This window comes from Rhipicephalus sanguineus, chromosome 1 (assembly GCF_013339695.2).
Source record: "Rhipicephalus sanguineus isolate Rsan-2018 chromosome 1, BIME_Rsan_1.4, whole genome shotgun sequence".
In the NCBI taxonomy this organism is placed as follows: Eukaryota; Metazoa; Arthropoda; class Arachnida; order Ixodida; family Ixodidae; genus Rhipicephalus; species Rhipicephalus sanguineus.
The window spans coordinates 225,351,678-225,364,053 of NC_051176.1; the positions used below are offsets into that span (position 1 = coordinate 225,351,678).

At 45.4% G+C, this 12,376-nt stretch overlaps 1 protein-coding gene across 1 annotated transcript in view; it reads right to left on the minus strand.

Moving 5' to 3' along the window:
• LOC119381671 (uncharacterized) overlaps positions 1 to 12,376 on the minus strand; it is a 46,615-nt gene that overhangs the window by 5,942 nt on the left and 28,297 nt on the right. The window contains exons 9-10 of the mRNA XM_037649447.2: positions 10,444 to 12,060; positions 8,363 to 8,449 (exon numbers count right to left, since the gene is read on the minus strand). Coding sequence (XP_037505375.1) covers positions 8,363 to 8,449; positions 10,444 to 12,060 — 1,704 coding nt within the window. The remainder of the gene's footprint in view (positions 1 to 8,362; positions 8,450 to 10,443; positions 12,061 to 12,376) is intronic.

Below are 12,376 nucleotides of genomic sequence, written 5' to 3' on the forward strand. Positions count from 1 at the left end.
TCATCAGCATCTGGAATGCTAATTTTCACTGAGGAGGGGTGGTCTCGTACATTCAGCTGTTGCCGTTGCCCAACGTAGTGCTACCTGCCGTGGACGCTGAAATGGAAATTATTTGTGCAGCACGTTCGTCATTCGGTAGCCGTAATAGTTGCGTTTCCTGTAGGGTGGTTCGTTGTAGCTTAGTTGTTCCTTAGTGGGTACCAGCGCAGTCCCCTCTGGGGGATAGGTCAAAGGACTGGCGGTGGTAGGGGGTTGTGATAAATAAAAAAAAGTGGGGTTATTACGAGTTAACCAGTTTAAATGGGCACAAATAATGATAAGCAAATAAACGATATTGTAAGATTTAGAACTGGAGAAGGGAGAAAACATAGCAGGTCATTCTTGCGGTGCTCAGAAAACCGAATGTGGCTTTTAAAAAGAGATCTTCGAAAAGTACTTTTCTCTGTTGTTTAAGTGACATCTCAATGTCCAGCAGGGGCGTAGCCGGAAATTTTTTTCGGTGGGGGGTTCAACCATACTTCATGTATGTTCGTGCGTGCGTTTGTATGTGCGCGTGTATATATACGCAAGCAAAACTGAAAAATTTCGGGGGGGGGGGGGGGTTTGAACCCCCCCCCCCCTGGCTACGCCCCTGATGTCCAGAGATTGACTCTTGCTCGGCATGCTATGGTAAATAGGGAAGAGGGGACGCAACCATGGAGGCCAGGCGTGCGAAGATAAGAATGTTCAATGGAGAGGGTCGACATGGACGTTTCTTTAGGCAAGGCTTCAAACTTTTGTAGGGGGCATCCAATTCCTGTTCGAAGAAAAAAAATTCAGGAGGAAATTCAGAAGCAGGAATGAATGCACCTTACGCAGAGCTCAAACAACTGCCAATCATACAGCCTGAACTTTTACAGAGTAGAATTTTGGGCCAGTTGGTCCCGTCAAGCGCGCCTCATTTTACCAAATATAGCCTGAAGTATAAGTGTGAAGTGTGTTATGAGAATTGCGATACACTAGTTTATAGACGGCAATAAAATGTTCACGCCTATCATAGAGATATCTTCACAAACAGATTGATCAGTCATTAGCACAATCCTTATTTGAAGGAGCACAAGGTAGTCGATCCGAAAGACCACTCAGGTACTTACAAGGCAAATAGTTGGCGTTATTGATAAAGATATCGTCAGATTAATTGCTATACACGCAAAAGAAGCTATTTGACAAGACCACTTTGCGGAGGTGCTTGCAAGGGGTCCCAGTGTATTTGAAGAAAAATGACGTGCGACAACGTAAATGAGAACACTGATAATTAAAAAAAATGTAATAGCGGGTAGTTATTGAAAATATACCCGCGGGCCTTAGATGTTATCTCTATCGATATATGCACGACTCTGTTGATCGGCCTTTTTTTGCATGAACTGAACAAAACGCATATTTATTGAGCCATTTCACATCGTTCACTGTTTATTTTTTTTTAGAGAAAAATTATCCAGCATTGCATATCTCTAGGGCCCTTAAACTAACGCTTTTCTGATTTCCTAAGAGTTAATTAAGTTTGAATGGCGAAATATGCAAGCATGTCACACATTATGGAGTCTCTGGAAAGCAGCATTCTTTGTGTTTTTTTTTTTTTTTTTGCCGAGATTTAGCTCTAGTACGGATTGTTCAAGAACATTTAAGGCACTCCAGAAACTCCAGAGAAACCATGTACATAATCGAGAAAATGTATCTAGTTCGATCTGCATTAACCTCGCACACTTCAGTGGAATCAGACCAGTGCGCGTGGATAATTTAAAGCGCTAGGCACGAATCATTCATTCGAAGAGCTAGATAATAATTAGTCTCTTGTTCGTCATGCTACGCACGTCGCACGTGCTCTTGCACTGGCTTTGCAGCAATGAACTCGAACATTCGAAAAAACAATTTCCTCCCTCGAGCCAAGTCAGTGGCCTTGATTTCAATCGCTTGTCATGGCGTGTGTGAAAACATCTGCCGCGAGCAAACTGCGATTTATGCCTTGAGCAGACAAGATGACATTTCCAAAGCCGCATTTCTATAGCACCCAGGAAATTAGCCATATCTGGCGAGCGAAAGCGCTTTTACGTGGACTTGTTTTGCAATGTTAGTGCCTCATAGTTTTCAGCAGAGCGTATTACTTTAGATATGGCACCTGTAGAAACTATGCCAGAAAACCGCCGGGGTACAGCTTAGAACGCAAGGTGTCGCACTGCTAAGCTCGAGGGAGCGGGCTCGATTCCCGGCCACGGCGGCCGCATTTCGACGGGGGCGAAATGCAAAGAACAGCCGTGTCACCCACTACGGCGTGCCTCATAATCATATAGTGGTTTTAGTTCGTAAACCATCGGCAATTATTATAAACTACTATTATTATTATAAACTCACAAGTTGGCTGGCCAGAAATAGTTTATTGCGGTTTCAGTAAATCCTATGCACTTAAACGCAGATATAACGAATGAAAGAATTTATCGATATAGAGACATATATTTCCCTTTTTACAAATTCTTGCCCATAGAACACCGAAAAAGAAGCCTTTGGCAACTACACTTTGAATAAAATATCAAATTTCAATTTCAAGAAGTTTCGCTATATATAACAAAGTAAATTGCCCATTTACCGAATTTTTTATATCGAGGTTTAACTGTACAATTTTCTAATCTATAATTGTTCTTCGTCCCGTGATTTCGGTGAAACGAAGAAAAAAAATAGTATATTGGCAGACTATGGCGATTAGATATTCACGAGAAAAAGATCGAAGTTTCGCCGCAAGGACATAGCAATGAATGTGATAGCAACACATTGGAACGTTATACGAAGTAAAGCTAGCAGTTAACTCTTTTGGATCCGATCTCACGTAACTCTACAAAACGCTGGTGTAAAGGAGTACAGCCGCTCCAGGAAACGAAGCGGTTTTCGTGCTGTCTGTCGTCTAAACAAAAAGTAAGCGCGAGCACACCACGTACACGAGCCGTCTAGTGATGTCTATCGAGATAGCGCGCGGGTCAGCGCTCGCGACCGTGCCCTTATGATCAAAGTTCAGATTTGCTGCTCGAGCTACGCAACCCTCTCCCACCTGCAGCGCCCCTTCACGCTCCTTCGCGAAAGTCGGTCGGGGCGTTTCCTCTTTGCTTGACGAGCCATCGACGTCAGGCCTCGCACGCGGGGTGATGTTATCGCTCGTGTCCTTCGTGCGACGGTGACGGCCGGCTCTTCTCATCTCTGCTTCAGACGCGCTCGTCCCCAGCGCTCGCGCGCTTTTACGAGCGTGTGGAACATACGATGCGCGGGGCGATGTTATCGATTTGGACTTTATACGGAACATACGGAACAGTTTGATTTTATACGGAACAGTTTGATGGCCTCGCCAATGCGCCTACAAATCGCCGAATGGGCTCATTTTCGTCGTGACACCTGCCGAACAAAATAAGTTGAGAAGACTCCTTCCACTACATGGCATTTATGTAGTGTGTTTTTTTCCGAAGCAGTTGCAACATCGTGGCTTTGTGGTAGGACATCTGCTTGCCACGCGAACGGCCCGGGTTCGATCCTCAATGGGACCGAAGATTTTCATTGTTTATTTTATTTGCACCATTGTCGATTGTCGGTCACGGACGATTTTTCGCTCACAACCAACGACGCCGTCACCGACACCGTAAAGCGGATGCAAGCGACGCGGAGCCAAACGGAGCCGAAAGAACGAAGTTTAGACAAATCCGTGTACTACCCATCATTCCCATGCTGGCTAAAGCGCCATGCGTTGCAGCTTCCATAGACACTGGCGCCAGAGTTCCCTCTAGTGTGTCTATAGGAAACTCTATGCACAGAGGCCCAGTAACGTTCCAGCGACGTCGTTATTACACTACAGTAGGTTAATCGTCACGTGATTATACTGCCTTGACGTCACCTAAGCCGCCATGTTGGAGCCATGTTTTGTGTCATGACGTCACGTGTAAGCTATCAATATTTTCTTGGCCTGTGGAAAAGGAAAGGGAGAGAGATGCGGAAACGTCACTTCCTGCGTTCACACTGTATATGCGGCAGGAGCATCTCCACTCATGCTTTATATACTTAATGTCAGGACCACTGGCTCATTTTGTGCGAATGTGTACGTGAGAAGTGTTCAGAACAAGAGCTCTAATGATCGGTCTCAGTTACTGAAGTACTTTTACTGTTCTTAGATTCCCTTCAACACACTCAGACTTCTATTCATATTTCCTGAGGCACGAGTGACAATTTTATAAATTGTGCAACAAAAATTTGTTGCTGGCTTAACTGGCGAACCGCGGTCAATGTAACTGCTCGTTACGACGAGAACAAAGAATGATCAAAAGAAGACTGCAGTCATCTGTGCAGCACGCCCCTCGGTATACTCTGTTAAGGCAACTTGTGCATATAATTATGGAAACATCTCCGGAACACATACACATGCACGAGATCGAGTTATGTGAACATTATATTTTTAAAAAAGTCAGTTTCGCCGCAAGGGCGAAGCAATGAATGCGATAGCAAGAAAGTGGAATGCCACACGAGGAACGACAAGCAGCTCGATACTTGCAGCGCGCCGCTGAAGCACAAAGAAGGACTCCTGAAATGAACGCGCAGGTGTACACAGGACAAGCGTGAACTAACAACTGTCCCAGTTGTTACGTGTTTGTGCTTGAGCAACGCGCTGCAAGTGTCGACAATGGAGAATCAGACGCTCTTAGACATTTCTTTTTCTTTTAAACTGCGGCGCGTGGAGTGACCGCTCTGCGTCTACTGCCACACGGGGACGTCTGACGCAAGGTGTGCCTACACTCTAAAAAATCCCACGCTTAATATCACGCTAAACTGTTCATTTAAGCGTGATGCGCATGTAAATGAGCTGTGGACGACGTTTCAAGCACCACGTGACCGAAAATAAGCGTGAGGTCCATTCAGGTCAGCGTGGAAGCAAGGCGGCATGCCGTGGTTCAGTCATGTGCAAGCGTGAGCGAGCCGTGTACGCGTGAGGAGCGGAAATCACACGCTTACAATCCCGCGGAGCTCACGCGTAGATATTCACCATCACGCGAAGTCGCGACATGCCACGACAAGCCACCGCCGCGCCGTCGCCACGAAGCGCACACATGCGCAGTCTCAACGATGAACGTGACGGGGCGCATGCGCATACGCGTTCTCCCCGCGGTCCCCGCGCCTCTTGCGAGGAATACGGAACTTTACTTCGGGAGGCTGCCACGCCAGCCACACTGCCGAAGAGCGTCTGTATCGCCATATTCACTTCAGGATATATTCTCGGCGTGCAACGCGGGCGGTGCAAGCACACCGACTGTGAGTGTTCCGAGTTTATGAGAGAAAATCCACCGAGGTCCGACGGCTCAGGAGCGGCCTTTCCACTCGGATGGTGTATTTACTGTGGCCACGCACCTGCCATTCATGGGCGACTGCAAGACTGGAATATATAGGTAAGAACTGCTGTAAAAGCAAGCGATCATTGGTTACCCTAACAGTGTAGTTTAAAAGTGTCATTTCCACCTATAACATTGAGGTTTGGTTAAGGAAATAATTTTTTTTTACAGACGCCCCCAAGTGATTACAGTGGACCGTGCATTGTATGGGGCGAAAGAAAGCTCCTCATCTGCGGCAGCGAACAGGAGACCATTCAAATGAGGGCAGAGACCTCTCCAGAGAAGGCACTAGTGATGTGCTTGTGCACGAGTACATGAAAGACCTAACGTATCCGGCAGCGTATGGCCAATTGCTTGGCTTCGTCCAATCAGTCGTCAAGCCGGGCTCGAGCAAGGAAGTGTCATGGGCCCACACAAGATTGAAGAACTTGCTTACAACGTTGCGGATTTAAAGAAACGACGTCTTAAGCATTATGAAAATATTTCAGGTGTCAGCTCTGTAACTTCTTTGAGACATTGCTTCGTTCAAAGTTATTTTGAGGGAGTTTATATTTCACAAATAAAAGAAAAAAATATATGGGTCGTATTTCTTTTGCTGCTTACAATCTTCGTGTTTGCTTGATAGAACGCCACGGAGAAATAATACGAAAATGCATTTTGGACAACGCGGAAACCTAAACTCTGGGAATGCTGTCCTATCGTTTCATATATGGTGGTCATGGTTCACTATCTTCCAACGCAAAGCGCGGAAGAGCGTTTTTGAGAGGGCATCACCCCTTTGTGCGAAGAAATAGGGAAGGGCTTGTTTACAGATGAAATTGTCGACCAGAGCTTACCCAAACCGCTTGTTAATGAATGAGTTTCAGTGTCAACGGCGGGAGTGTCTTGCGCAATCTCTATGCAGAACATTCAGCACCTACTTCGCCTGCCTGCTGCCAAGGTCAAGAGGAAAGGACAGTTTTGTGAGCAAAGCTCGCTTCGGGGAAGCAACCGAAGCCGACAGCGACGACCGCTGCTTCAAGCTGGCTAGTATCTACGCCCAAGGAGAGACAGGAGAGGGAGTGGGGCTCGCCCCACTTCGTCTCTTTCCTTCTCTGGCGTAGATCATCGGCGCCGTCTTTAAGCGTGAACAACGGTCACGCCAATATAAACGTGGGAAATGCGGACCATGTCACGCCTGGCATGCGTGTAGAGGATGTTGCCGGTCAACGCCGATAGGCGTTGTACGTAAGCGTGGAGAAATGTCACGCGTAGCTTAAGCGTGTAAAAATTTCGAAAATTCACGCTTAGGTAAGCATGGGATTTTTTAGAGTGTAGAGTTACTGTATATGCTAGCTTTAGGTAGCAGAGTTGCGCATCTGTCTTACAAGCACCGCTAGCAACCATGCGTTGCGGAGAAGCTGACGCTCGGGCGAACTTTTGTATTTCTCGACGCCACCGCTGCAGCGAACTGAATTTAATCTAGTCATCGACAGTCAAGTTAATCGCCGGTTTTCGACACGCCAAACATGTCGATCGGCGACGCGGTAGGAGTGTCGCCTGCAAAAACGGAGTGCGGCTTCGCCGCATAACTGTGGTTGCTTGCCAAACCTATGCGCAACTCTGCTACCTAAAGGTAGCATATACAGTAACTCTAGGTGTGCCCGGTGTTCTTCTTTTTTTTTTTTTTTCGTTCCACATCACGAGTACAGAAAGGGGCCACTTTGTCGTGCGCGTAGCAAGGGCAGTTTTCAAGTTGAAAGAAAATGTAGGAGCGTTGCGTGATAGAAAACACGCCCAAGCTCCTCTGATATCTGCGTACCACCAGCGGTAAATTGTGCATATAAATAGCTCGCCGTTATTACGCCGGCGCATGACCCGGTTCCGGAGTGGCTTGGACTTCTGGACACTTGTGTCTATTTACCGGACTTTTGAAGATTCCTTGGACTGTGTGAAATTATGAGTTTTGTGCATATGTGCATGTGAGTGTAATTCTAAAGCGACGAATTATATTGTAACGGATGACGACATTTGACGGCATCATTCCCATGCATTAAAGAAAAAAAATACATGACGTGTGGTCCAGTTGTCTAACGCAGCGCGCTGGGGAGCGAGGGTTCGCTGGTTCAAATCCCTGGTCGGGTGCTTCGCATGTTTTTCTTTGTGCATTTTTTATACATATACGTACATATACATATCCGGGACATGACGGCGACGACAAAAATCTTCCGAGTGTGTCCATATATTTGCTATCGCAATAAAATTAATTGTCTATCTTTGCTATTGTAAATAAACTCTCCGACGTGTATGGTATAAAAAAATTAATAAGTAAATAAATAAATAAATAAATAAATCCTACAAAAGAGTTTAAATGCTCATCAGTGCCTGGACTTGAGCCTTTGCATGTGAGCAATCAGCACATGAGCAGGCTCTTGAAAACGTATTTTGCTCGTAGAAAAGCACAATCTGCATTTTACTGACCACGCACACCACAGTGATCTTAGAACGCGTATTTTACAGATTATGATTCTATTTTTCATATATTTTGCTGTTATATGACATTAATCATGATTCTGATGTGTCATTGCGAACATAGTGATTAGGTACCGTTTGTAACACGTAATAACCAATGGAACCAAAAAGTTTTTCGCCGTATGAAGCTCCCAAATCGAAAACAGAAAAGGGAAAAGTCGAAGTGCACATGGTTAAATTCCTCTGACAGGTAACATAATTTGAAAAATCACGACGATATCCAAGGATGTCCTATTGAAATACATTTTATCCATACATTTTCTAAATATCAAAATTAGGTAAAATGCTAAGTATTTTACCAAGGGTCCTCCAGCGAGAATTCTTGGACGGTGAACGTGAATGAGTTTCGTAGGCTGCTTAGAATTGGTGCGTTCGTTAGGTTTGGAGAATACTTAAATAATCAATCATCGCCTGCTAGATGGAATAATACAAAGGATAGTTCTGTAGAATGCCGGACTTACCTTCTTATCTCTGAGCAGGCTGTCCACTTCTGCAATTGTCCAACACTTTCGAGTGCTTGCATTGCTTCGAGGTGCCTTGCGTCTCTGCTAATGAAGTGTAATAGTTTGAAGAAGTTAGAGTGCATGTTATAAAATGACACTGGCATTGTACTCGAAGGCTGTCCGCTGAATTCGTGAAATATTTGAAATTGAGCACTATGGGTAAATAGAGCCTGAATGTGTATTGCTTATACCTTTGTTAACGAGTTCTGCGTACAGTCTACTGCAAGCTAGTAGGACTGCACTTTCCGAGACCGGGACAAGGTACGGCTCGCAGAAAAAGACACGTGAAAACGGTACACTTATCAATAAAAAGGAATTTCTCGAGCCCTCCCGTCTGTCTTCTTCTGCGCACCTTACTTTGCCACTGTATCGCGCAACCCTGAAAGAATGCATTTCCAGCTCTCCCAAGAGGCAGCACTGCACCGTAAGGTTGCTGTAAAATTCATTCGCTTGTTTTATCTCCAGCGTAAACACTTGATGACTCTCTCTTCGACTTCCCTGTCGTTAAAATATCTGTCTGTTTGCAGGCCGTAACGAGCTAGTCAGAGGAAAAACGAAACTTTGCTAACATTCTTCGCGAAATAGAGAAACTATTCTAAGGACACATGTGAGATCTTGCCTTTAACGCCAATATGGCGGGAACATTTTATGAAAGCCCGCACTTTTTGTTGGTGATATGCGCCCACCTAGTATCCCCGTCAAAATCTTTGGTCGTCAAGTATTGACCATATTTCAATAATCGCTGATGGGCACTCCGTGATGTAGCTGAAAACGCTATATTTAAAAAGCCATATGCTATATGGCATGTGATAGACATCATGACATCATGAGGGAAAAGATGATGGACTACATTTCTGCTACGTATGATCTATATATATATATATATATATATATATATATTATATATATATATATAATATAATATATATTATAATATATATAGGGGTGTCCCAGAGCTATCTTTAGCCAAGGGTTAAAATACAATATTAGAGGCAGGCGAGTGAAATTAGTTGCAATTGCTGATAGTCACCTTAAGAAGTTGAAATACCTCCAGCCACAAAATATAAGAATATAATTCTTGGAGGAAACCCAGCCAGACAGACTTCTGTCGAAATGTTACATGATAGTCACCTTGCGCACGCACTACAGACAATTTTTGTTTGGTAATTAATTCATTTGTTAATTAGGATTATTTATCTAAATTGGTAAATATTCACCTTAGGCAAGAAATGCAGCTTTCAAAGTTCGAGAGCGTCTTCAGAAACCCCAAACGCATTATTTGCGATAAAGAAAGTCTCAGGAATAGCATTTTTTCCAAGCTGCAAAGAAAGCCCGCGAAATACAAAAAGAATCACGTGACTATATATATATATATATATATATGTGTGTGTGTGTGTGTGTGTGCGCGTGCGTGCGAGCGTGCGTGTGTGTGTGTGCGTGCGTGTGTGTGTGTGTGTGTGTGTGTGTGTGTGTGTGTGTGTGTGTGTGTGTGTGTGTGTGTGTGTGTGTCAGTTATTTTCACCAAATTAGCGCTAGTCATGCTGCAAGCCAGTCCATACTCCTGGAACTAAAGTGGATTACAAGTTAAAAAGCCAACCACTGAGTTTTAGAACTGTGTCGGGCGGGATATTGAAACAATGCACCAATTATTGAAAAATCGTCGCCACTTGACAAGAAGACAAAGTTTGGTAAAATGTGAACGCTTCCTTTTTCGCTAGTGAAGGCATATCATTCATCGTGACTTCATTTTTTTGATAACAGGAGACAGCTAGAAATAAATAGTGCTTATTTAGTTGCCCTATTGCTGCCAAGTGGTCTATTGTCCACGCCAAGTCGTTTTCATTTCATTCTGCCAAATAGTACTGTTCAGATGGCAATATTGCGCACCTCAGTAGATTACTTACTGAATTATTTATACTGCCAAGTGCTCTAGTTTGATAGATGTAAATAGAAACTTGGGTATTCGTACATGTCGAACTTCCTCCATACCAGGATTTCCAGCGTGTTTAACAGAAGCATAAAATATCCTATATTCTTACCTCCAGCTGTGTGCTGCATAATGTCGGGAGGTCATCTGCTTCCTTCGGCGCTGACTGCAAGGGTTGCGAGGCAATCTCTCGGACTGCTGGATCCTCATCTACGTTGGAAGTGTTTGCAACACACGAAAAGCTTGCCTTTTCATCTTGGCCTGCTTTGTCAACTGCACAAGCTAGAGTTTTTGCCGCGCCTATTCCTACACGCTTCTGTGAAGTGTGTCGTTCGAAAGTGATCCTTTTTTCGTCTTTCGTCTTGATAATTGACAAACTGGCCATTTTATGCTTGGTTGGAGGAGCCGGACGCGGCTGTGCTGCTGAGTGGCGGTCAAAAGTGATTCTTTGCTGGCTGTTTGCCTTGTTCAGCGACAGGGTCTCCGTGACCTGCTTTACTGAAGGGGGCAGATATGGCTTTACTGCTGTTTGGCCGAGCTTCTGGAGCTGAGGTTGCCTCGCTGTCTGCACATTTGGACATGGTTTCCCTGCGTTGTTGAACGTTGGCGTGTTCCTTGCTGAAGAAATCGCTCCGTCCCACATTCCTTTGAGCAGCATAAAGGATGCTTTAGGTGTTGGTTGATCTGTTTTAGCTTGCGTTGGAAGTCTACCACCTGAAGCTGGAGAAGTTGTACGTTGTGCGAAGTCATAAATGTTCTGTGCTGTAGTAGTTGACCCGCCCCACATCTTTCCAAGTTGTTTGGATGTGCCGCCTGCTAGCTGCGCCGTCTTAGCCTGGGCGGGGATTCGTCCTTTTGCGCTTCCAGGATTTTTGCAGCGTGAAGCATCGTTGATAGTCTGTGCGGGAGTGGTAAAGCTGCTCCACTTATCTTCAAAGTGCGCGGACATTTTCTGCGCTTGCTGTGCGGCATTTGCGTGGCCTGAATGTCCAGACATGGAGCTTTTTGTGGCCCCCCCGCTTGAGGCATAGTGAACCGTCAGTGCAGGAGCACTTGCTCCGAGTTGCGTGGACGTCTTCTGGGGTGGATGTGTAATTGTCATATGGTTTGTAGGCTTACTTCCAGCTTCCTCAGGAATTTTGCCTTCAGCGACACCACGAGTCTTGTGCGCGTTTACAGCTGCCCTGCCGGGCTGCTGTCCTTGCAGAGTCTGCTCTGACCTTACGGTGCCCGCGGAGGCCACTGTTTGTGTCATGTAGCTCATCGTGTCGGTACACGTAGCTCGGGGAGCCTCCCTGAATGATACCGTTTTTCTCGCGGTTAGTTCGTTATTTGCTTTCTGCGCCACAGGAAACTCGCAAGAATTTAGCCATTCTACCACAGCCGGGAACGCTGTTGCCGACGCATTCATGTGCACTTGAGGGCTCGGTAAAGGGTTGTCCATTCGCTCGCGGCTGCAGCCAGAGGCATCTCGTGGCTGGGCTCTGGAGCAAGCGCCGACGTGACTGTAGTGGACGCGGCTTTGCTTTGGTTGAAAGCATGGTTTCAGCTTTGTCGTACTGGACAGCTTGCTGTGCTGCGTGTTCTCGGCCTCAACGTCGCTTTCCGGCACCACTTCCACATCGCCGATAAACACTGTCACTGGCTGTGCTTCAAAGGACACTTTCGGCCTGTAGGGGACTTGGTGAGAACTTGGCCTTGGCGTCCAGCTGACAGTGTCGATTCCAGTCTAGTAAAAGGGGAAAAGGCATAATACAAATAAGGATCTGAAATATTGATAAAGGTTTCGTACTTTAGTCCTTTATTATTTACCGCAAACACTGCGCTTACGGAAGTTTATGCCAGTGCCCAGCACCGCTTCCAAGTTCAGTCTTAATGTGCATAAAAGGATGCCTGAAATAATTCCAAGCACAGTTTTATAAACTCTAAATATTAAAAATATTTCAGCGTGTGAGCAATTCAGCGAAGTCGCGACTTGTCCGCGGCGCATGCATAAATGTCGCAACAACAGCCGTATTACAATATGCATTACAGCTGGTGGTAAT